Source organism: Phodopus roborovskii, unplaced genomic scaffold (assembly GCF_943737965.1).
Source record: "Phodopus roborovskii unplaced genomic scaffold, PHOROB, whole genome shotgun sequence".
Lineage (NCBI taxonomy): Eukaryota > Metazoa > Chordata > Mammalia > Rodentia > Cricetidae > Phodopus > Phodopus roborovskii.
Window position 1 is genome coordinate 15,016,522 of NW_026126482.1, and position 25,030 is coordinate 15,041,551.

At 37.7% G+C, this 25,030-nt stretch overlaps 1 protein-coding gene across 1 annotated transcript; it reads left to right on the forward strand.

Moving 5' to 3' along the window:
• The first annotated feature begins 926 nt into the window (after nucleotides 1-926).
• Nucleotides 927-25,019, forward strand: Dek (DEK proto-oncogene). Its single transcript, XM_051194329.1, has 11 exons — nucleotides 927-1,011; nucleotides 1,368-1,524; nucleotides 4,748-4,849; nucleotides 5,095-5,204; nucleotides 6,624-6,718; nucleotides 7,436-7,556; nucleotides 8,955-9,143; nucleotides 19,415-19,553; nucleotides 19,866-20,014; nucleotides 23,164-23,232; nucleotides 23,612-25,019. Exons 2-11 carry the CDS (start codon nucleotides 1,377-1,379, stop codon nucleotides 23,621-23,623), a joined length of 1,134 nt encoding a protein of 377 aa, XP_051050286.1. The 5' UTR covers nucleotides 927-1,011; nucleotides 1,368-1,376; the 3' UTR covers nucleotides 23,624-25,019.
• The last annotated feature ends 11 nt before the right edge of the window (nucleotides 25,020-25,030 follow it).

The window sequence follows — 25,030 nt, forward strand, 5'->3', positions numbered from 1 at the left end:
AGGATTTAGCTTATGTTTCAAAAAAAAAAAAAAAAAAAAAAAGCACAAAAAGAAAAACAAGGTCTTTTTTTTTTTCCTGCAACTTTAGGTCCATTCCCCAAACTGTAGCTAATCATATTTCCACCAAGTCAACTGGATTAAAAAAAAAAAAAATCAGTTGGGCAGCTAGTGGGTAGGAAGAAAATATCCACCATTACACGTAGGGTAGCGCGTGCCTTAACACTCAGTTTCTTAAGTGTGAATTCTAAGGTGGAGTTTACCTAGAATTCTTGACAGAGTGTGTGGAGTGGACAAATGTCGTATTTGCATCGCAGGAGAGACCAAAGGGGGAGAGAAAGGGAGAGAGTGAATTTGCTTTACATTCACGGGTATAAAACCTATTTATGTCACTGGTGCTGTGAGCACTTAACGTAGTGGGGTCCATGTCATCCATGTCACGGTGCAGCGTACGGGCGACATTTGGGAGCCTTCCTCCAGAACGATCTCCAGGAGGCAGACGAGAGGGCTCCCGGTCGACGCCCTCCACGTCTGGGAAAGAGACTTCTGTGGATCCCGTCAACTTTGTCACCTTCAGCCGCCACCCTTCTGCACGGCCCAGGGCGGCCGGTCATCATCTCCCAGAACGGCCCGGGAGACGAGGAGCTCGCAGGCCCCCTAGCGTCCGTCCGTGCAGCACGGAAGCCCCGCGCGGGTCCGCTGCCCGTCCGGGCGCCCTCCGGCCCGCGGGAGCGCGGAAGGGACCGGGTCCTCGGGCGGGCGCGGAGCCCCGGGCGGCCCCGCCTGGCTGCCCGCCGCCGCCGCCCCGCCGCCCCGCCGCCCCGCCTCCCCCGCCCGCCCGCCCGCGCGCGCCAACTCGCAGCGCAGCGCGCTGATTGGCCGGCGCATTCCCGCTCTGCTTCCCGAACCGCCATTTTGAAAATCTTGTTGATTCTGAGGAGCGGAGCGAGGAGCGCGGAGCGCGCGGCGGCGCGAGGTTTCTTCTCAGCGGCGGCCTCCTCGTGCGCACCCGCGGTGAGGGCGGCCTCGGGGAGGCGCGGCTGCTGCTCCTCGCCGCGGGGAGGGTTCGCGGCCATCCGCACGGCGGCCCGACGCGGGGGAGGGGACCCGCGGCTCGGCTTGGCCGGACTGGCCTGGCCCGGCCCGGGGTGGCGCAGGCCGGGCGGGCCGGGCGGGCGGGCCGGGCGGGAGCGCGCGCGCCGGCGGCGGGAGGGCGGCGCGATTTCCCGCCTCGGGCATCCCCGGGGAGGCGGGCGGAGTGACGGAGCGGAGTAGGCGACTTGCAAAGGCGCTTCCCCACCCGGCGGTCGCCTGGATCCCGCAGGTGCGAGCGAAGGGACCGAAGCGTGCGGCTTCCTCCCCGCCCGCAGGCACCCAGCATGTCGGCGGCGGCCCCCGCTGCGGAGGGAGAGGACGCCCCGGCGCAGCCCGCGTCCGAGAAGGAGCCCGAAATGCCGGGTCCCAGGGACGAGAGTGAGGAGGAAGAGGAGGACGACGACGAGGATGAGGACGAGGAGGAAGAAAAAGGTGGGCAGGCACGCGCATCCCTCGTGGGTGGATTTGTCACATCGAGAGCCAGCCCACCTCCCCCCAACCTTGGGAAGCGGTTGTCTTGCTTTTTGGCGCTTTAGAGGCATCGAGTCGGAGCGATCGATTTCACGCGAATGGTGTTTGTAGTGTGCGTTTGCTAAGGATCAGTGGCAGGGAATCTGTGGAATTTGTTTTGTTTTGTCCCTTTGAGTGTTTGCCAGGGTTTTGATGGCGAGCGTAGCTGAGTTTTCGCGGTGTCCCTTCAGAACACTTGATCACCCCACAGGAAGTTTGTAAGTCTGAGATCTGCCTTTTACATCAGTGCTGTGTTGCTACGCGAGTGTTTTAATTGTGCTAATTTCATTCTGCAGCGTTTGCCTGCAGAGTTACCCCCAAGGTCCCTAATGTAACCTGACACTACAGGTATTCTTGCTAATCCTGGAAATGTCTTCATGTCTTCAACTCTGTGTATCTGCTGACTTTTAAATAGGGTTCTTGTGGAACCCTTTCTCTTTGCCTAGGAATGACCTGTGAAAGCCTGCTGCTGCTGTTGGAGAAAGTAGTTTAAAAACGAGAAAACTGAACTGAAAGTTAAAACTGAACCCACAGCTGTCTCGGTCTTGGAGCTAATTCTGTTCAAAGGAAGGTGGTATTAGCCACTGTTATTTGACCAGAGGCTGTGCTGCGAAGCCAGTTCAGAGCAGTGCAGGTGTATTGTGTCAGTTATCCAGGATGCTTGTTGCTGTCCCTCTACAGGTACATCGGTTTTCAGGGACATTCTCAGCTGTTGGAAAGTCCAAGGCACAGCTCCTTACATCTTGCAGTACTAGTCCGTCCTGGTTGACTGTGCAAATGGCCACAGCTTTGCAAAACTTGGGATCAGGTCTCAGGGTTAAGGTGCTCTTCCCAAAGGTTCATTTCTTTGTATAAATATAATATGGCTTAAGGGACAAGGTATAACTTATTTGAATAAGTGGTATGATCCCTAAGACCTTATGGGAGTGTGTCGTTTAACACTGACTTTTAAATCATTTTTAGGTTATTTATAATGTAATTGAACATTGCCTGCAATATCTGTGTTGTTAAGACTTTCTTAACACTTGTACTGCTGATATTTTACTTTTTCTTCCTGGGGGGGCAAAATTGAGATACTAGAGGTAGTGAATTTCCTTGGGCAGAAAAAAAATTGAGAAGTTATGTATATAAATATACTATAAAAGGCCCAAACAGTAATGTTTCAGAGGCTAACAATAATTGATAGAATCGTGAATTTTGTTGACTAAACCAGTTGTTTTTAAGAACTGATTTTGTAGGTTTAGTTCTTAATAGTTTCAGAACTGACTCATTACTAATTTTCCTCTTTTGAGGTGATTGGGATACTGGAATTGTACGTTTTTAATTCTATTTAGCACAGAATACTTACCTTCAGTATAATGATAGAAAGTTGCATGACAATGAAACTACTAGTCTGAAATAATGCATTGATAGCGGGACTTAGAAATGGTTTGGGAAAGATGAGAGAAATTGAACTGTGATTCTCAGCTTTTCTCTATAGGGTTTGGTGATGCTGTTATTCTGTAGAAAACAAATACAGACGTGAACAAGCTTGGATATGATTATGAGGTCTTTTGGATGTGTTGTGTCAGTTCCTATAGGACATGGAGGAGCTGTCCAGGTTACAGCCGGACTAAGAACTTATAGTTTGTAGATTTTGATCCAAAGCAAGTATGACTGAAATTACAGAAGAGGAAATTAATAGGAGCTGTTTTATAACATACTTAGTGTTTCCTTTCTCCATTCATTCTTTGCAACTTCTTTAATCCCCAAATCTGAACTTTTTGTAAAGCCTACACTACACTGTTTTGATCCTTTTCTCTAGCCCCCAAATAATCCCTCTTCAACTCACAAAACTTTTTTTTTAATGTTTATTTTTATTTCTGTGTATGAATGTTTTGCTTGCATGTATGTGTGTACACCAAGTACTTGGCCTGGTTCCCTCAGAAGCCAGAAGGTCCTGATCATCCCCTGGAAATGGAGTTTTAGATGTGTTTGTAAGCTGTCATGTGGTGCTTAGTGTCAAACCCTGGTCCTGAGAGAGCAGTAAGTCCGCTAACCACTAAGCCATGTCTCCAGTCCCTCACAAAGCATTTTGTAGCTTTTATTTGTTGTGTGTGGCAGGGGTGGTGCATGTGAAAGTCAAAAGACTTAAGGGAATCAGTTATCTCCCACCACATTCATTCTGGTGCTTAGGCCTTGGGTCACCAGACTTGGCAGTAAGCACCTTTACATGCCCAGAAATCTGGACATCCAGGCTCACAAATTTTATATTTATCTTTTTCTCTTCTGTATCCAGGGACTTGAGCATTTTAGATATTCTATCATTGAACTATACCCTTATACCTTATTTGTGTCTTAAAGATCTGTTATCACCTTTTATATTAAGTATAGTTTTCATTTTCCTAGTAGAAATTTCAAAACATGTGTAATATCATTTTGAATATGAAGTACATTTTTGGACCTAATAGATACTGATTTGAATGAATGAAAGGTCCTACAACAAAATACAATTTGACTAGATTTCAATCAGTAAGTATGTTTTTGAATAGAACAGTGTTTTAAGCTTTATATATTATCATATTTCCTGGGTGTTTCTTAGAAGTCTGGATTAAACAGTATTAAACTTTGTCAGAGTGACTTATGGCTGTCCTGAACACAATTGTCAAACTACAAAGTAATGTCCAGCCAGCTATCTTACAACAGGTACAAAGTACAGTCAGATAGGAGAAATAAGCTCTAGTGTTCTAGCACAGTAGCATAACTGCTTATTTTAAAATAATTTATTACATGTTTGTGTGAAAAACTAAGAGTTCAAAGGCCCACAAACAGAATGAAGTAATGATTGAAATAGTAATCATCTTGACTAGTGAGAAACTAAGTGATTTTTTTTTTTTTCACAATTCAAATGACTAGATTTTAGTAGTGGTAAATGTAATTGGATAAGAGTTTTTGTTATTTTAGACTGGCTGCTTGACAAACTTAAGTAACTGTTACTCTTAAAAATAAAAGCTTCTACAGTGTTTCATGCCATTTGCTTCTTAAAACATGTTGAGGAGGAAAGTGGTATTGGGTTTGGAAGATCTTTTTTCCCTACCTGTTTATGAAGTGGACGCTTTAGCTTTTTGTTATTTACTAATTTAAAAACTATTCAATTAATTCCTAGAAAAGAGTCTCATTGTGGAAGGCAAGAGAGAAAAGAAGAAAGTAGAAAGGTTGACAATGCAAGTGTCTTCCTTACAAAAAGAGCCATTTACAATTGCACAAGGTAAGGTTAGTCTGTATTTCTTTTACAGTGAAAACATTCAATTAGGCAAAAAAAATGATTAGCAATACTTGATAATAGCAGCATACTCAGAGTTTAGGAAGTAGTGATCTATTTTGACATAATTCCAACTTTCCCTATTAGCACAAAGTTATACAAGCTATGCTGTGGGAATAATTTTCATTAAATACTAATAAGGCCTGGGTGTTTAATTATGTTTTTTTTTTTTTTTTTTTTTTTTTTTCCAGGGAAGGGTCAGAAACTTTGTGAAATTGAAAGGATACATTTCTTTCTGAGTAAGAAAAAAACAGATGAACTTAGAAATCTACACAAACTGCTTTACAACAGACCAGGCACAGTAAGACATTTGAAAACATCTTTACTATGCTTTTTGATGCTTAGTATATATACTATTTTAATATACTTAATTAAGTATAGAGCTGTAATTTTAATCCTGAAAGACTTTAATGTCAACTAGTTCAGTTTCTGTATGATACCAGTTGAGTAAATCCAGACACTTGTTAAATGACATCTTGTAGTATGGGTAGCTGGTTATTAACAAGACAATAATATCTAGGGCTTTTCTTTTTACCTACTAACTAGGGATGGAGGAGTAGTTCAGAGATAAATTACTTATCTGCCATGCCCAAGACCCTAAGTTGGATCTCCAATAGCACTACCCCCCAAACAAACAAAACAACAACAACAACAAAAAAAAGGAAATGACATTTGTTGTGATTTTGGTGATTTCTTTTTTTAACTGTATTAGAACAAATTTGTCAGTGTTCTGTCCATTTACATTAATTGTAATACTCAGGAAAGTGGATGACAGTTGTTTGCCATATCATATGGTTTATTATATGAAACTATTTGAAAACAGATTGTTAGCCAGGCGGTGGTGGTGCACACCTTTAATCCCAGCACTTGGGAGCCAGAGGCAGGTGGATCTCTGTGAGTTTGGGACCAGCCTGGTCTATAAGAGCTAGTTCCAGGACAGCCTCTAAAACCACAGAGAAACCCTGTCTCGAAACCAAAAAAAAAAAAAAAAAAAAAAAAAAAAAAAAAAAAAAAAAAGGAAAGAAAGAAAGAATGAAAACATTGTTTTATTTGCATGGGTGTTTTGCCTACATGTCTGTGTTTCTGTCTGCTGTATGCTAGGTGCTTGAGGTATTTGGATAGCCACTGGACTGTAGTTACGTAGTTACAGATGGTTGTGAGCCAGTCACCATATAGGTGCTGGGGATAGAGCCTGGATCCTCTGGAACAATAGCCAACCAATGGTCTTAATGCTGAGCCATCACTCCAGCGCATGTAACTGTATTTGAAATAAGAAACTTTGCTTTGGGTTATGTAAAACAAGTTAGATGTTATTAAGGCAGTCTGAAGCATGGTCTAGTTTATTTTCACATGTCCTAGCCTCAGTGTGCACAACAATCTAATTTACACACATCTCATAAATTAGAGAATGGCAATAACTTTTTAGAATACTTAAAAATTATTTGCTTTTTAAAAAATAATCATTGACTAGTAACTTTACACATACCTAAGGAACAATTATGGTAACTTGCTAGGTGGAAATAATTCAGATTCAAACTTTTCAAAGAATTAATTCAAGTTTGTAGAATTTTTGTAATGTTACCATGTCAATTTCAGATACTTTTCAGTTTTGTTTAATAAATCAGTATTTTAACTTGAAATATGAATCTGAAAATGTGAATGCTTTATTCATTTGTATATTATTGGATAGTAGCATTAACAATAACAAAAACATTTTAAGGTGTCCTCATTAAAGAAGAATGTGGGTCAGTTCAGTGGCTTTCCATTTGAAAAAGGCAGTACCCAGTATAAAAAGAAGGAAGAAATGCTGAAAAAGTAAGTTATTTTTGTCAATATTGTGCTAGGCTGATAATGCTATCAGCTTACCTTTAATATTTAAAATTGAATATCTGCTCATTTTTAGTACATTGCTAACTTTAATTTAGGTGTCAGGATTTGACAAGTCTTTCAAAGCATCATTTTGGGTTATCTTATGTTCTAGTAAATAGTGACTGTTAAAATTATTGAAAACTCCTAAAACTTAATTTTTCAGAAGATATAAATAATCTTTCAGAGTTCATACAATCTGAAGGAAATGTATTCCTGTTCCTTGCTGTTTTAAATTTGCTTTGAAAGTAATTTTTTTTTTTTTTGAGAAATTGTCATTTTACGTAATGCTAGCAAAGTGACAAACTTTTAGAACTGTTGTTTATTAAATGCCTATAGATGAAAAATTTAAATAAAAATGATCAGGCCTTTATTGAGACATTGTAATGCTGAATCATTAACCTAAACAATTTTCAAGTCCATAAATTTTGTAGTATTGGAAAGTTACAGACTTTTCCAGCAAGTTTACTTAAACTGTTGGTAAATATGCATTTTCTCGTGGTTGTACACTGGTCAGGTGATTAAGAGTAAGCTACAGGGAAATACTTGTAAATGCTATAGAGACAAAGCAGACCAATTTTACTGGTTCTTGCTCTTTCTATCATGAAAATTATTTGTGAACTCTTGTGTAGTCACATTGTTTTTTTCCCTTGCTTTCTGTTTCAGGTTTAGAAATGCCATGCTAAAGAGCATCTGTGAGGTTCTTGATTTAGAGAGATCAGGTGTGAACAGTGAACTAGTGAAGAGGATCTTGAATTTCTTAATGCATCCAAAGCCTTCTGGCAAAGTAAGGATTTGTTTTTTACTATTTCAGCAAGTTGGTTATTATCAGCCTTTCCTTTCTTGTTTTACTGAAATGGTACTCTAACAAGAGAATTGTGTTGCTGGTCAGTGATGTCATCTGCATTTAAAATATGCCTTTCATCGACAGAACTGCAATATTTTCATAATAATTAAATAGTATATTGTCCTTCAAATCAAATGTGAGTTGTACAAGATTAAGAAAAGTAGTTGGGTGGTAGTTGCTCATGCTTTTAATTCCAGTACTTAGGAGGCAGAGGTAGGTGGATCTCAAGAGTTTCAGGATATTACACAGAGAAACCCTGTCTTAAAAAAAAAAAAAGAAAAAAAAGAAAGAAGAAAGGAAGAAAGAAAGGTAGCTGGTGGTGATGTACATCTTTGATCCCACTTTAATTCTAGCACTCTGAGGGCAGGCCAATCTGGCCTACAGATCGAGTTCCAGGATAGTCAAGGCTACCTAGAGAAACTGTCTCAAAACAAAAACAATTTAACAAGAGCATCTAAATGTCACATAAGATATAAACCAGGGCTCCGGGGTTTTCTGTCTGGAAGGCATTGGAATGATGGAACTAGGTTGAAGAAATAGTTATGTAGGACTGTTATTTTAATTGGTGTTTTTGTCTGCATGTATGTCAGTGTGAGAGAGTCAGAACTTGGAGTTACAGACATTTATGAGCTGCCATGTGGGTGCAAGGAATTGAACCTGAGTTCTCTAGAAGAGCAGCTCCAGACCCTTAGCAAATACTCTTCAAGCATTTAAAAATAAATTCATTGGTTGATTAAATGATTTTCCTCATGTGATGAGAAGTGGATACGGTTTAACTGAAGGCATATTGCAAGTTCCTTATCGCATGCCTCTTATTTCATAATTAATATATATTGCATACTGAAGGGTGTCACTGAGAATTTGGCATTACTGGAAGAGGTAATAGTTTGTTTTTAAATTTAGGGTATATAATTGTTACGCTTTATTTTCTCTGTGCGTAGTTCCTTCCACCTCTTTGATTAAAGCAAGAATCTCCTAATGCATCTTTAGTGCTTATGAAAAATGGAATGAATTAATTCTAATTACATATATTGTCTTGATCAAAAGTAAACACTACCTGAACTCATTTCAGTTCATACTTGTAGTCCTGTTTCAGAACCAAGAGTACCCTTTGCAGTGATCTTGCCAGGGATTTACAAGACAGTTGAGAATACTGGTAATGCAGTTTTGGGTAGCTAGACACATTTAAAGATGATTTCTCTGCTAAGCCTGTAATTACTTTCTGACAGAATTTGAGTTGAGAAGTAATTATCAAAAGGAGTTGATTGACTTAGAAATACCCTTATTGATGTTACTGTTAATACATGTTTTGTTTGTTTGTTTTTTAAATACATACAGCCATTGCCAAAATCCAAAAAATCTTCAAGCAAAGGTAGTAAAAAGGAACGGAACAGTTCTGGAGCGACAAGGAAGTCAAAGCAAACCAAATGTCCTGAAATTTTGTCAGATGAGTCTAGTAGTGATGAAGATGAGAAGAAAAATAAGGCAGAGTCTTCGGAAGATGAAGAGAAAGAAAGTGAAGAGGAGGTAAAACATTTTTAACTATTATTGTCTATCAGAGATATTCTTGTTATATAAATAAGCAAATAGTTGATGTTAGTTCTTTTTCTTTTCTTTTGAGACAGGGTTTTACTGTGTAGCCTTGGCTATCCTGGAACTCACTCTGTTGATGAGGTTAGCCTCAAACTCAGAGATTCACCCATTTATGCCTTCCTAGTGCTACAATCAACGGCATGCACCACCACTACCCAGAGTCAGTTCTTTTTCATTGTGAAGCTACATAAATGATTGGGCAGGCTTATATCCCATCAGACATTAAAGTTTCAAAACAGTTGAGTTTGTGACCTAGATTTGAAGAGCGCCTTGAACTGGCTCTCATCATCTAGAGGAGGAAAATGGGAAAGGAAGCAGCAAAATTGTACATTTTTCTAAACAGAAACACAGAGGAACATAGTTTTTCTTTTTTAGCATTTTATATATGGGTCTTTTGCCTACAAGTATGTGTTTGCACTGCATGCATTCTTGGTACCTGCGGCAGTCAGAAGGGCACATAAGAATCCCCTGGAACTGGAGTTATATATAACTGAGATCCCACCTTGTGGGAGCTAGGAATTGAATTTGGGCCCCTGAAGAGCAGCCAGTGCTCTTAACCACTGAGCCATCTCTGCAGCCCATGGGAGCACATTCTTAAGAGTTTTTTTCATAGTATGTTAATACTTTGCAATTGACCTAAACTGAATTAATATGATGCAAAAAGTAAAGTGTTAAAGGTTGTCATTTCCTCCAACCCTTTGGGAACTCTATAATGAGTGTAACAGCATTTGAAGTTTATGTTACTTAGAAATGGAACATTTTCTGTTTACAATTATTTGTAAAATGCTTCCAAAGTGCATACTAGGGAGGAGGAAAACTTGTTAAGACAGTTAGCTTTTGCTATATCCTCAGTCAAGGTCAGGGAAAGTAGTTACAGAAGGTGAGTTCCTGTTCTTAATGATGTATGCCTTGTTTTTTTGGTTTTTCAAGACAGGGTTTCTGTATATTGTATTGGAGGCTGTCCTGGAACTTGCTCTAACTCAGAGATTTACCTGCCTCGGCCTCCCAAGTGCTGGGATTAAAGGTGTGCGCCACCAACACCTGGCTTCGTATGCCATGTTTTATTCTTTATTTTTTTTTAAAGGGGGTTAGAACTTATTCTATAAATATGTATAGAAGCGTATAGGTTTGATTAATCCTGGATTGACATTATAGTCTAGATAATTCCTTGTTGTGGGAAGTGCACAGTCGTAATAGTCAGAAATGTCTCTAAACACCAGCAGTTGTCTCGTGTAGTCAGGAAGGATGTTTTTTATCTACTGGATACCACAGAATTAGAAGACTAAGGTAAATTATAGGGCTGGAATGTGGCTGAGTTATACTGCTCTTGGTTAAAGAACAAGAGTTTGATACCCAGGTTGAACTGTTTGTCACTCCAGCTCTAGAGGTTACAGTGCCCTCTTCTAGTTTCTTCAGGAACCTATACTCATCTACACATTCTCACACAGGAACACATGCATACCTATAATTTAATAAACTTTTTTAATACCAATCTTTCAGGTGCTTCATACATTAAAAAAAAATTTTTTAGTTATGTGTATGTGTATGTGAGCATAGAGTTTTATGAGTTCAAAAGAAGGCATCAGATCCCCTAAAGGTGGAGTTACAGGTGATGTAACCCACCTGGCATGGGTGCTGGGAACTAAACTGGGTCTTTTGAAAGAACAGCAAGTGCTCTTAACCACTGTGCCATCCCTCCAACCTCTACTTCAGAAATTTAAATGTATTTTGGTGTAGAGGGACTCAGATTTTTATGATTTGATACCAGAGAGAAAGATCTTTGTTTATATGTACATCTATAATCATGACAGGCTTGTGAATGTGGATGCCAGAGAACAAGCCTCGAGAGCCATAGCTTACAAGCTCAGTTCTTGAGACAGGGTCTCAGTGTATAGCATCAACTAGCCTAGATCTCACTGTATAGACCAGATTGGCCTCGAACTTATAGAGATACACCTGCCTTTGCCCTTGCATATACCAGGAAACCCCAGGGAGTCTCCTATCTCCTAGCACTAAAATACTAAAATTATGGCCATTGTATCACTATGCCTGTTTTTTTTGGGGGGGGGGTGGGTGATAGGGGTTGAATTCAAGTTTTTATATAGCACAAACTACCTCACCAGCCCCCACGATTTAAACTAATATTTTCCTTATTCAATATTTTGCTCATTACCATCTGTCATTAACTGTTTCTTAAACTTGAAGGACAAATCATGAAAAGTTAAATTATAAAAAGTTATTATAGAATATAATTTTGTTTCTTGTTCTGTCTTTATAAAACAAGAGGTTTGGAAACTGGGTTCAAATCCCTTCTCTCCCCTGGTTTTTTACTACATGACTTTGTGCAAATTTTTCTATACTCAATTTTCCATTAGTAAAATTGGAAGCAACATCATAGGGCCATATCAAATACTTCCAGGTACTTGGCAACATGTATTCTGTATTAGTTGATAGTATTATTACTATTAGAATCCTTATCCAGGCATGGTGGCTCTTGCCTGGAATCGCAGCACTTGTGAGGCAGAGGCCTCCCTGGTCTGTAGAATGAGTTCCAGGACAGCCAGAACTACACAGAAACCCTATCTTGATGATCCCTCTTCCTTCTCAAAAGAAGACATTTTATTGCAAGTATCTTTTCTGAATCCAGTCTTGTTGCCAAGATACAGTTTAGGAAGAGGCACGAATAAACTGTCCTAATATAAATCAGTTTTCTCCTGTGACATAAACTAGAAAATCTAAGTCAAATGGTAGAAATCCATGGAGGAAAAAGGAGGACATACTTTTTAGACATTAAGTACATCAAATTTTACTATATAAAATTTAGGGGGATTTTTTTTCCCCCTGCTTGGGCTTGTCCTGACAGACTATAGATAGATACATTTTTTTATTTTTTGGTAAATTTCCCTCTAGTAGGACTAATTTTTAAAAGATTTATTTATTATGTGTATTATATGTACAATGTTCTGCCTGCATGTATGCCTACAGGCCAGAGGAGGCCCAGATCTCATTACAGATGGTTGTGAGCCATCATGTAGTTGCTGGGAATTGAACTCAGGACCTTTGGAAGAGTAGGCAGCACTGCTGAGCCATCTCTCCAGCTCTAGTAAGACTAATTTTATATTTCCGTAAAAGCCCTTTACACTTAGCACTACTTCAAATGCTTTATGGCTGTTTTAGTTTCTATGAAAATTTTAGTTGACTCTTAATCCCAGCACCCAGGAGACAGAGGCAGGCAGATATCTGTGTGAGTTTGAGGCCAGCCTGATCCACAGAGTGAATTCCAGGCTAGCCAAGGTTACACAAAGAAACCCTGTCCCTGTCTTGAAACACACACACACACGCACACACACAGACACACAGAATTGTAAGCTCTGATAAAATGAATAGTATTTTGTGACACCTTGTTGATGGGGGGGGTGTCCTTCTGTACATATGTTTCTCTTATTGGTTGATGAATAAAACACTGATTGGCTAGTAGACAGGAAGTGTAGGGGTACCAGATGAGGAGAATTCTGGGGAGAGGAGACAGAGAGTGTTGCTGCCAAGAAAGCAAGAGGCTCCAGCATTCTCTGTTAAACCAAACCTCATGGAGATACACAGATTAATAGATATGGGCTGATAATTAAGAGAGAGCTAATCAGTAAGACGCCTGAGCCATTGGCCAAACTGTTTATAATTAGTATAAGCCTCTGTGTGTTTATTTGGGACCAAGGGCTGTGGGACCAAGCAGGTCAGAAACTCTGTCTACACCTATTCTCCCTTTTCTTTTTTAATAAACATATGCAGTGTATTATGCTTATTAACACTTCCTGTTACCCTCTGGTGTCCCTCTTCTGAACCTTCCCATCTAATTTTCCAGTGCTAGATTAGAAAAACGATTCCTCCTCCAGCAGTCATTAGTAGTCATTATCTCCTAAGAAAGGGATGGATGGGCTTTGTGGTCACCTCTATTCATGATGGAAAGTTGGAGGGTCAATCTTGTGAAGGTATTCATAGCTGCTGTATGTTTATGGTTGCAGTGGTAGGATCTGTCTGGATGGCTGTTGCATGACAATCATCCCCATCCTCTAGCTCTTGAATTCATTCTGTCCTCTCCTCTCCAATGTTCCCTGAGCCTTGGGTGGGAGTTGATACAGATGTCCTGTTTGAAGGTTGGGAACTCATGACTTCTGTGCTTTGACCAGATAGGACTCATCACATTAACTTTTTCTGCCCTGGGTTGAGAGCTGCCATATAAACACAAATTCTAAGAATGTAGTTTGACTACACACTCATGTAGGTAAATATTAGTAATATGTTCCTTCTGTGGGCACAAGCCCTTCTCAACCATAGCTCTTGACCAGGTTTTTACAGTATCAGGTGTATATTCCATCCTGTGTTGTGGGCCTCAGATCAGACTGGTTCATCTGGAAAATAGTTTTGTCACCATTACATTTTTATATCTTGCCTAACAAATTGGTATTGTAGTGCATGCACATGTGCTCTGTAACAGGATAATGACCTTGATGCATTTTCTCCCCAATAGCTTTCATAGTTTCTGACAGTAAACATTAGCCAGCAGGGAGGGAGGGTGTTTCTAGTTTAGTTCCATCTTGATTTCTTTCTCTGTGTCCCAATCACAAGGCTTTATGTCTAGATATTATATCCATGTTAGACAAGGAAGAACAAGGCAACAGGCTTTCTTAACGGTGTTTGCCTTTTTCCCTTCAAAGGGATATCTTTAACCAGAGGCTTTGTTTGTGTGGCACTGATCAGAACGTTCCTTGGCTATTTAGCTGTGAGGAACAATTTAAGAGATCCAGGTGTTAGTACTTCACTAGTAGTGGCTGCTACACTGCAAATGTAATGTGGATTTACTTTTTGTCGGGGAAGCCGTTGCTGCATTTCCTGACTTCATAGGAAAAAGAAAATCAAAAGTGGGGTGTTGTTCATTTAGTTATCTGACCATTCAGAGAAACCTGCAGTTACAATTTTTTAAAATTGTCTTTTTAGTTGTTGAAAACATTTGATAAGTGGTAGGATGTGAACATACATGTTTTGCTATTCCTTAATAATGCTTTTAGAAACTGAAGAAACTTCATAATTTGAACAGAGGAAATTATAAAACTGAATAATTTTATTTAAATCTTTTGGAAATCAAAGTTGAAAGATCACCTTTATAAAAATACATTTACATTTCATAATTTTGTGGACTCTTAACTATAATTGCACATTTCTTGTCATTCTGGTTTTTTTTTTTTTTTTTTCAACCAAGTTAGAAGAATCCTATATTCTCAGCTAATTTTTTATTTTGTTCATCTGTTCACCCAGTACAACCTTTCTGCAGTGAGGACAGAATTCTGGCTCTGTGACAGGCGTCTTTTTTGGTGACCCTCCTTCAAGAGCCCTGCTGCCTATAACAGATAGGTAAGCCTTGTTCTCACAAGATTTTTGTGTTTTTGACAAAAGTGCTCGTGCCATTTCTTGATTCTTCATGGAAAATCCTTTACATTTTTGAAAATTTATGTTATTAATCTTAATCCTTTGGGTTAGAGAGAGGGTTCAGCCATTAAAAGCATTTGTTGCTCTTCCAGAGGACTCAAGTTCAGATCCCAATAAACATTTCAGGTGATTGACAATACCTGTAACTGCAGCTTCAAGAGATCAGACATGGTAGGGTATCCGGTATAAACGCGCGCGCGCGCGCACACACACACACACGCACACACACACACACAGAGAGCTATTAGGAAAAAATTGGTTTGGAAATTAGATTTTTTTTTTTTTTTTTTGTATTTTTATTCACTTTGAAACTTGTTTCTTAAGTTTTTTCATATTCATTTTGTAAAAAAGACAGTCTTAGCATCTGTTTGATTAAATAATAAAGGTGTCTGTTAAGAATCTTTTGATGGCTGGGGTGAATGTCTTTAATCCCAGCAATCCAGAGGCATGTGGATCTCTGAGTTTGAGGCCTGCCTGATCTACAAAGTGAGTTCCAGGCAGCTAGGGCTATTACACAGAGAAATCCTGTCTGGAAAATGGAAAAAAAACGGGGGGGGGGGGTGTCTTTCAAAGCTGGGTGTGGTGGAGCACATCTTTAATTCTAGCACCTGGGAGGCAGAGGCAGGTAATCTCTTGAGTTTGGTCTACAGAAGGAGTTCTGTCTAGTACAGCTAAGACTGCTCAGACAAAGCCTGTCTTGAAACAACAGAAAAAGAATCACCTCTTAAATTTCATTAATTCTTGTGAAAAGGAAGCAGTAGAAACACCCTGCACTGCTACTCGATCCCATTAGGTAATTTAGGTAATTTAGAGTTAAGTAATTAAACTATTTCCAGGGCCTTCTAAGGTTTATGATTAAACTTTTAGAAGGCATACACAATATGATTAATTTTAAACCTATTAATTGGTACAAGTGGTTTGATAAAGTATAAATACCTTGAGGAGTATGGTGTACTTTCATTTATATAGTTTAGGCATTGTGATCTTTTTTTAATATTTTCTTTAAGTGTTTTATTTTCTTGTTGGCCTTGAATTTGTTATTCTATTGCCTCAGCCTCCCTAGTTTCAAGGATCCTGAGAGTACTCTTGATGGTTTGATACAGTGATCTTTTTCCTTTCCTCTTTCTCAAATATATAGTCTGTACATGTAAATTACACCAGAAGACAGTGATGTTACAAGTCAAGAGGCTTGGCTAAGAGACTGTTTGGTTTAACAGGATGACTAACAGAATGGAACTTATTAAGGTTTATCTAGTTCTCAAGGATCACTTCCCACTTTAATAAATATGTAACAATTACTAAAAGCACTAGTTCTAAATTCTGTAGTAGAGATCAAGACTGTATTAATAAGTCTTTAGTCATATATATCCTTACATATTTTAGTGAGTGAGAGGGCAGGCCACATAGTATTAGGAGAAAAAGGGTATAATCAAATGGAACTTCAAGAATGAATGAGTCAATACACATCTGTTATTGGTACTGCTTTCTACAATAGAAAAATCTATATTCAGCATATAACAATTAGGCTGTGGTTTACCACTTAGTTTGCTATTGTAACTTAGTTTTTATAGTTTCATCCCTAGCTTAAAGGAACAAATAGGTGGGTGATTTTTATTCTTCCAGAACTAATATAGGACACATTTGCTTCTTAGTAACTGTAAGATGTTAACTCACTTTACTACTGCATTTCCTCATTTATTATGAGTTAAAGAATTTGGTTTGATATTTGTTTTGTTTGTTTTGAACATGAGAATGTGTGGATGCAGCATTATGATAATGCATTTTTCTTTCCTCTTGAACTTTATACTGTATTTTACAAGGACTAGGCCCTACAAACAGTACAGAGATGAACATAAGGAAAGTGATCCCTATAAGCTATAAACCTCTAATAGCTTGTTTGCTTGGGGACTAGTTGAGCTAAATAAGGGCAGTATAGTGTGGAAACAGACATGTAAATGACTTTAATAAACATGTATGTTTTGTTGCATTTTATGTAGTTTATCCTCAATTACTGAGTAAAACAGCTAATCAAACCTACAGTGTCTTTAAGGCATTGTTTTTATGTAATTATAAAATGTTATCCTAGCACAGAGATAGAAATGATTGGGAAAAGTGTTAAGAATGGCGTCCCATCTTATCTCCACTTTTATGAACCAGGGTTAAGTGAGAAGGCAAAATTAGCAGCGAATTTAGAATTTAAAACTAAGCTTGATTGTAAGCCCATGTTCTTACTCACTTCTGTACTGTATCTTCCACAAGGTTGAGAATGTGAAATAATCAAATAAGTACCCTTTGTGAGATGTTTAAAGGGTTGATCCTTCAGCTGGCTATAGATTCTTAAGATTTTTATAAGGTTTTAAAATTTAAGTAGGTGTGGTTAACTTGTCTTCTCAGTTCCATTGTTTATCCTTATCTCTAAATACTAATTGCTAAAACTGTCCATTGTTTCCCAAAATGAGATGAGGGGAAGTTTATTTGCATATTGGAGGAATTTCTCAATCTCAAAAGGAAGCACTTAGTAGCAATGGTGGTTGATATTGCTTCCTATATTCCAGGAGGCATCATTAAAAGTATTTTCACAAATTGAGCATTAACCTCACATAAAGACTTAGAAATCAGTTCCTTTATTTGATAAGTGGAGAAAGTAGGGCCTGGAGATGAACTGAGGCTAGAATTTGAAAGTAGTGTGCCTCAAGACTCTGTACTCACTATAATTTGTCTTGTTGTATTGTACTTGTGTGGTATGGTTGTACTCTTTTAGAACTAAATTTTGTTAATCAACAGTTTTTTTTTTTTTTTTCTTTTAAAGCCTCGGATAGAATGTTATCCTTTCTAGAAGATGATGTTAAATTTAGAAATATATATATTTGTGCAGAAGCAACATTTTATAACAATAGCTTCATTTCCTCTCCTACCTGCTTATCACCTCAGATGTTTATACTTTCTCAAACTACTAACTTGTACCAATTAATAGGTTTAAAATTAATCGTATTGTGTATGCCTTCTAAAAGTTTAATCATAAATCTTAGATGGCCCCGGAAATGGTTTAATTACTTAACTCTAAATTACCGAATGGGTTTGAGTAGCAGTGCAGTGTGTTTTTATTGTTTCCTTTTCACAAGTAAATATAACTTAGTTTCTTATACTCAAAAGTCTAGATTTTATTAACCTTTGATTGAAGAGCTGTCCTCAAACTCAGTGAATATATGATTCTGTATAATAAGAGTATTAATACAATAGTTGAACCTTTTATTCCCTTTAAGAGCCTACTGCAGTATATGTGAATCCTATGGGTATCTAATTAAAAAATACTAATTCTAATCATTGGTGTTGTTTAGTAAAGTGCCTGTATTTTGTTAGTAGCAGCCAAACTAGAAAGGTCTGCTAGTGTCCAGCCAACAGAATTTTACTGAGTTAGGGCTGGAGAGATGACTCAGAGGTTAAGAGCATTGGCAGCTCTTCTAAAGGTCTAGAGTTCAATTCCCAGCAACCACATGGTTCCACACAGTGGCTCACAACCAACTGTAATGAGATCTGGTGTCCTCTTCTTGCTTGTAGGCATACATGCAGGCAGAACACTGCATACATGATAATCTTTAAAATATTACCAAGTTAATACAGGGTGAGTCTAGGCTTAATATAAATATGTGTAATGTAACAAAAAGAAAAAGACACTAAAAATCGAATTAATTCCATTTAGATATAATAGTCTAAGTCCTCCTAGATTTTGAAACAAATTAATCTGAAGGACAGATTGCACACAATATTTTTCTTTAAAGGGGTTCCGTAAGTGCAGGGCAGTTCACACACCTTTAGCCCAACACTTGGGAGGTGGAGGCAGGTAGAGCTTTGTGAGTTCGAGACCAGCCTAGTCTACAAGAGCTAGTTCCAGGATAGGCTCCAAAGCTATACAGGGAGACCCTGTCTCAAAAAAAAAAAAAAAAAAAAGGGGGGGGGTTCTATGAGGTATAACATAACTGTAATGTAAGGCAGTAGTGGCCAAGGCAGAAAGATCATTCAAGGTTAGTCTTGGTATGTATTGCAGCAGTATCTCAGGAACAACAAAAAGCCGATTTGATGATGTGTTACTCCAAAATCAAGAGTGTAAAACATTCTATGTTTAGGTAATTGTGTTGGTTTCAATGTATAAAGATGAGAATTTATCTTAGGTTCTTTTGTTATATGGAATACTTTGCTTTGGGAATGTTAATTAAATTAAGAATTCTTCCTAGTTTTAGAGACTTTACTTCTGAGCTGTAATTTGGATACTACAAATGTCCAGCATTTAGCTTTTGTTGAGTCTGGATTGGTGTTTGATAGCATGTGTTTGGGGTCACATGTATGTTTGAGTCTTTGTTTTAATGTGATTATGAACAACATGACACCTCTGAGTCTGTTTCCTCATTACAAAAAACAACTGCTGTATATTTTAGAAGTTAAGGATTTATCATTGAACACCAGTGATCTTGTCTTCCTGTAGCTTGGATTCTAGTTGGGAAAGAGAGTAGGAGACAGTAAATGGTAATATTTATATTTTGAGTTATATTTCAGCCCCAATTAAATGGAATAATGTAGATGACTTGTTTACATCGAAATAAACACTGTTTGGGCACAATTCCTACCGTTGGTAATTAGTAATGTTTAAGCTGCAATAGCTAGTGTTTAATGTGAGAAAGGAGAAGGAGGAATCGTGGTGACTCATCCATATTTGCTTTCCTTTCTAGCAACCACCAAAAAAGACATCTAAAAAAGAAAAAGCAAAACAGAAAGCTGCTGCTAAAAGTAAAAAATCTGTAAAAAGTGCTAATGTTAAGAAAGCAGATAGCAGCACCACCAAGAAGAATCAAAACAGTTCCAAAAAAGGTATATTAGAAATGATGACAGCAACTGTCAGGGTACACCATATGCATGTACATATTTAAGTGTGTATGAAAGACAGTAAACGGCAAAGTACATTTGGGGGAAGTAGCATGCCAGTTTTCAAAGCTAAAAAAGTTTCCAGTGCATGCATTGTATGTAATTTTAAGGTGAAGATTTTTATTTTATAATTAAAACTTAAATGATTTATAACCAGGAAGGGCATATGTTCTCTCAAAAATTTAAAAACTCTCCCCATTGACTTACACGTTGGTATGCAAAAAAAAAATTATTGACACTTAGTATCTTAACTTTTAGAGTCTGAATCTGAAGATAGTTCTGATGATGAACCATTAATTAAAAAATTGAAAAAACCACCCACAGATGAAGAGTTAAAGGAAACAGTGAAGAAATTACTGGCTAATGCTAACTTGGAAGAAGTCACAATGAAGCAGATTTGCAAAGAGGTAATCAGGGGCCGGGTTCTAGTTAGTCCCTGCTGACTTGGAAATTTTTTACCATTTAATTTGAAACTGTTAGTACATCTTTTTGTGTATTCATTCAGAGAGTATTGATTGAAATATTTCAGACCCTTTTGTGAGTACTGGATACTGTACTTATAAAACAGCCAAACATCACTGACTTGAACATATTTATGAATAAAGAGTCAATAAAATTAAAATGATACGCTTCACAACAGACTTCCTGGTGTGGAAACTTAGTGATGCAGTGTTAGCTTGTGTTGGTTTAAAGAGAATCTTAGGAGTCACTCCCTTAGTGTGCAGGGAGTTAGATGTTATTAACTTGAATAACTTAATGCAGCTCAGGAAATAGTCTTGAATGAGTCATTATCTATAGTTTAGATACAGTTGAAGATTTAAAAATCGAGTTTCTTATGACTAAGTAATGTTTAATTTGAAATACCCCTGTGCTAAAATAGTCTATGACTTTATTGAATTTATTTTTTAATTTATTAAACATTCCACCAAGCCTGTACTATAGATACCAAGCTAGGACTGGGTGTTAAGAGATAAAGCAGAGAAGTCATAGCTTGTCCTTACATGTGCCTGCAGTTCAGCGAGGTAGAGGAAGATAAGATTCCAGCAGAGGGCTGTGTGCAATCTGTTAGAACAGCTTGGGAGGAGCACAGCACCACAGAACAAACATTCCTACCTGAGAATGGGGGCTAGGGCTTGAAAAGAGTATAGAAAAACATCTAGAATTATTACTCATTGAATCCCAAAATAGTAGAACATCACCTTTTCTCTATAGCAGTGGTTCTCAACCTTTCTAATTCTTCGACCTTTAATACACTTCCTCATGTTATGATCCTCAGCCATAAAATACTTTTGTTGCTACTTCATAACTATAATTTTGCTACTGCTATAAATCGTAATGTAAATGCCTGTTTTCTGATGGTCTTAGGTGACTCCTGAAAGGCTCATTCAACTCCCAGGTTAAGAACCACAGATTTATTGTTGAAGAACAATGAGATTATCATTGAAATAAACAGCAGTTTGTCTGAAAACTAGGGTTGCAAAGTAGTCTTTATTGATGTAAGGAGAGAACTACTAGAGTTTTCAAAATCTATAGATGCCTTGGAACTAACTTCAGTGTTCTTGAAAATAAGGGAATTGAGAATCTGGACATGATATTGAGATTGTTGAAAGGGACATAATAGTTGCTTTTTTTATTTGGTTTTGAGGCAAGGTCTCTGTTAACCAAGCTGGCCTCAACTCAGAAATCTACCTGCCTTCTAAGTGCTGGGATTAAAAATGTATACTACTCCAGTTTCAATGGTTCTTTTTCTGTTTTTGGAGAGAGGGATTCTATGTGTAGCTTTGGAGCCTGTCTTGGTGCTTACTCTGTAGACCAGCTGTCCTTAAACTCAGGATCACCTGCCTCTGCCTCCTGAGTGCTGGGACTAAAGCTGGGACTAAAGACGTGTGCTGCCACCACCCAGCGATAGTTACATTAAAGTTATCCTACAAACATCAAAAAATGTGATCTGACAAAAAGATGATAGAGACATAAAATCCAGCTTATATAGTAAAGCAACAGGTATGAGACTGGGGGTGCTTGTGGCTTAGTGATAGAATACTTGCTATTAGCAAGCCTTGAGCTTGCTTTAACCCATCAGAAACCAGAGCTTAATAAATCAAAGGATTCTCCATTGTGGATGTTACCAATTACAGGTAGCAGTAATCATACTTGAGACTAGAACAGACAGTTTATATTTTATTTAGATACTTTGAGGTTGGGTTCTTGGAACATGCAAATGAATACGGGTTTTCTACTTTAGGAGATACTTTTTAAGACTTGTAAACATTGAAGGGGCCTCTCATCGGACACAGAATTAGAAGGAAATAATAGTTTTGCTTATTAGAATAAAGGGAGCCCTATAGAGATTGACAGTTTTCATTGGTTCTAAAGAATGCAGAAAAACAAGTACTACTTGTGTTTTAAGTTGTAACAGCTTCTTTAAAGGACTTGAGTATTGAAATTTAGATCGCATATACCCTTTAAACTAGCAATACCATTTCAAGGTCTCTCTTTTAAGGCATAGTTGTATGATGCCAATAATGTTCATTCCACTTATAGTGAAAAATCAGAAGCTACATAAATGACCATCAGTAAGGAAATGAGTAGACAACTTACTAAATACATTAAGGGTTGTAGTTTTATAGCAAACAAGGGATATTTACAATGGCATAAATGGGAACATGTTTGTAAAGACACCCATTATAGGCCATGGGCTAACTCATGCCTATCACATTTTGTCAATAAAGTTTTATAATATAGCTATGCCTGTTCATATTAGTAGCATCTCTACTCATATGAATACATCTATTTCATACATCTGTGAAGTTGGAATAAACTGACTAGCAAAGCTCCAAACATTTTGTGCTTGTCCATTTATAGCAAAAGTTATAGGCCCTAAATGAGGGTAAGAGTTCAGACTGGAAGTTAATTAATAGATTTGAAGTTGAGGACAGGTTTGTTTAAATTCTAGGAGTAAAGCACTCATGAGACCATTTGGACTTTCGTGATTTAATTGAGAGGACTGAGTATAGAGTAGAGGTTCAAGTTCAAACTGTAGAATCCCAAGGAGAATGTTGGGTACTATGGAGACTAGGCCCTCTAAAAGTCACTTTGCAGATAGTCTGCCAATATTCCCTACCTGTAGTTTTGATTCAGTACTACTCTGAACTGGTAAAGCACTGAGAATGTTCGTTGACGTTATTGCTTTGAATACAGTATTATTAAATCTCTTGCAAGCACAAGTCTGGTGAACCATAGAACACTTAAAATATTATGGGCTGTGATGATAACTTTCTTATACAAACAAAGCCTGTCTGAGGGTCAGAGAATGGAGCATGCCACTCGCTAATCAGAGGTCTGTACAGACAGACAGGAAGTGAGGTAGCTGGGCAGAAAAAGGATATACACAGGATTGCTCTCGTCTGCTTAGACCTGAGCAGGTAAAATGCTGTGGCTTGCTCCTTCTCTGATCTCTTAGTATTTCCTTCTATATCTGACTCCAGCTTTTTACTGTCTAGATCAATTAAGAACTCCATTTACAATGAACTTTTAAATCTGCTTTTAATGTTTTTAGGTATATGAAAATTATCCTGCTTATGATTTAACTGAACGGAAAGATTTCATTAAAACAACTGTAAAAGAGGTAAATATTTCCTTTTTCCTACTTGATCACTTGGCATAGAAACCAAAAGTTTGTCAAATATTTTTTTTGACTATTCATGTCAGTGAAGATCACATTTGATACCCCAGAGTTGTTAATAAACATAGATGAGGAAATATATTTAGTGAGTTTGAACAGTTTTGATAAAACCTTAGTCTAGATTAAGATAGGTTCATAGTGCACAGGGTAGTTTTATATTCCTGATATACTCACTAGCTTCAAGGCAAGTCACTCCAAGGCACAAGGTTGGCAGTTGTGTGTTTCATATTATTTACATTAATATATTGCGAGTAACATTGTATGCATACATACTTGATTTTGTGTGTTGGGTGTGGTAAAGCAGTTTTCTTTTTCATTGCAGCTCATCTCTTAAGCTAGAGGACAGGCGGCTTGTCCTCAAATTGGAAGATCTGATTTATACCAGCAAAGAGAATGTATTTTCTTTTTTAAGTCTATTGTTGGTAGAACTCGCTGCTGACCCTTTTGCGTGTTACATATATTTGAGCTTGCTGTTTTAAATTGCATTTCCTTGCAGTTTTCAGTTTAAGTCTTGCATGGCAGTAATTGTTCCTTGCTTTCTGTAGTTGTACATTTTGGATTTCTTTATTGTAAGGTCACAGATTTCTGAACTGTTGTTAATTTAGTGCACTTAATGTTAGCTTAAGATACTTTTAATCAAAGCAAAAACTATTATAACCAGCATTTATACATGCAGAGGCTATTGCAGTATTTAGTATATGAAATATTTTGAATACACCTTCTGTCAGTGTGAAAACTTAGTGGCAGTTTGTTCATTGTTTTAGAGTACAGCTGTTCAGATGACCGAGTTGGAACTTTTTCTGCATGTGTATATATGTCAATGTCAGCATGACAGAAGTGACAGATGTTATTTTTGTATTTTTAAAAACCAATTTGTTGTATATAATTTTTTTTATTTCTTTTGTGCAGATCGATTTTTAAACTCATGTAGGTAGGTGTCTTTCCACCTGTAACTAAAGAATGTCAGTGTTCAGCTAGGTGGTATGGCAAAGCAGTCAGGTCAGTGGTGGCAAGACCAAAGGACTGTCCAGTTCTGCTTTGCCCTGAAAGTGTCATAAATTTTGTGGTATGTTAACTATGTTAACTTAAGTGTCATAGAAATTTTATATTGAGGATAAACCAAAATCAACACATCAGAATTCAAAAACTTGGAAAGGGTGAGCACACTTGGCTTATATATAAGTGAACTGGTAGTAACTAAATAACTAAACTTGATACAGGAAACTGACTACCTTCATAATTATGATTAAAAGTACCAGAAGGTGGTGTGTGGACAATGTAGGCTATCTCTGATTAGAAGTATCAGGTTGTAATGCTGGCAATGTAGGTATCTTTGAAAGTATTTCTTAGAAATCATACATTGAAGTAAGTATTATAGAATCAAGGCTATTTGATTTTAAATTTTGATCAATCAAGATTCTAGGTGATAAACATGGACTGCCCCTGGATTTAAATTGTCTTTTGACTGTCCTAATAACCTGTTTCTGAATTATAATAAGCTGCTGCTTGACAAAGTGACAATTGATATACCAACTGAGTGTTTACTTTTTGACATCATAGATCAGATATATTAAAATAATGTTCAGCATTAACAGGCATTTTCACATATTTGAATTTAGTATATATACTTAGGACATAGAACAATTAAATGAAGACTAAAAATTGGCTTTTAAATAATTTGTTATAAATCTTGGCAATAAAGAATAAATTGATGTTTTAAATGTCTTGTATTTAGTCTTTC

Coding starts and splice junctions, on each gene's coding strand:
- Dek (XM_051194329.1), top strand. CDS start 1,377: ATGTCGGCGGCGGCCCCCGCTGCGGAGGGAGAGGACGCCCCGGCGCAG. Junction 1,525..4,747: donor GGACGAGGAGGAAGAAAAAG/GTGGGCAGGCAC, acceptor ATTAATTCCTAG/AAAAGAGTCTCATTGTGGAA. Junction 4,850..5,094: donor GCCATTTACAATTGCACAAG/GTAAGGTTAGTC, acceptor TTTTTTTTCCAG/GGAAGGGTCAGAAACTTTGT.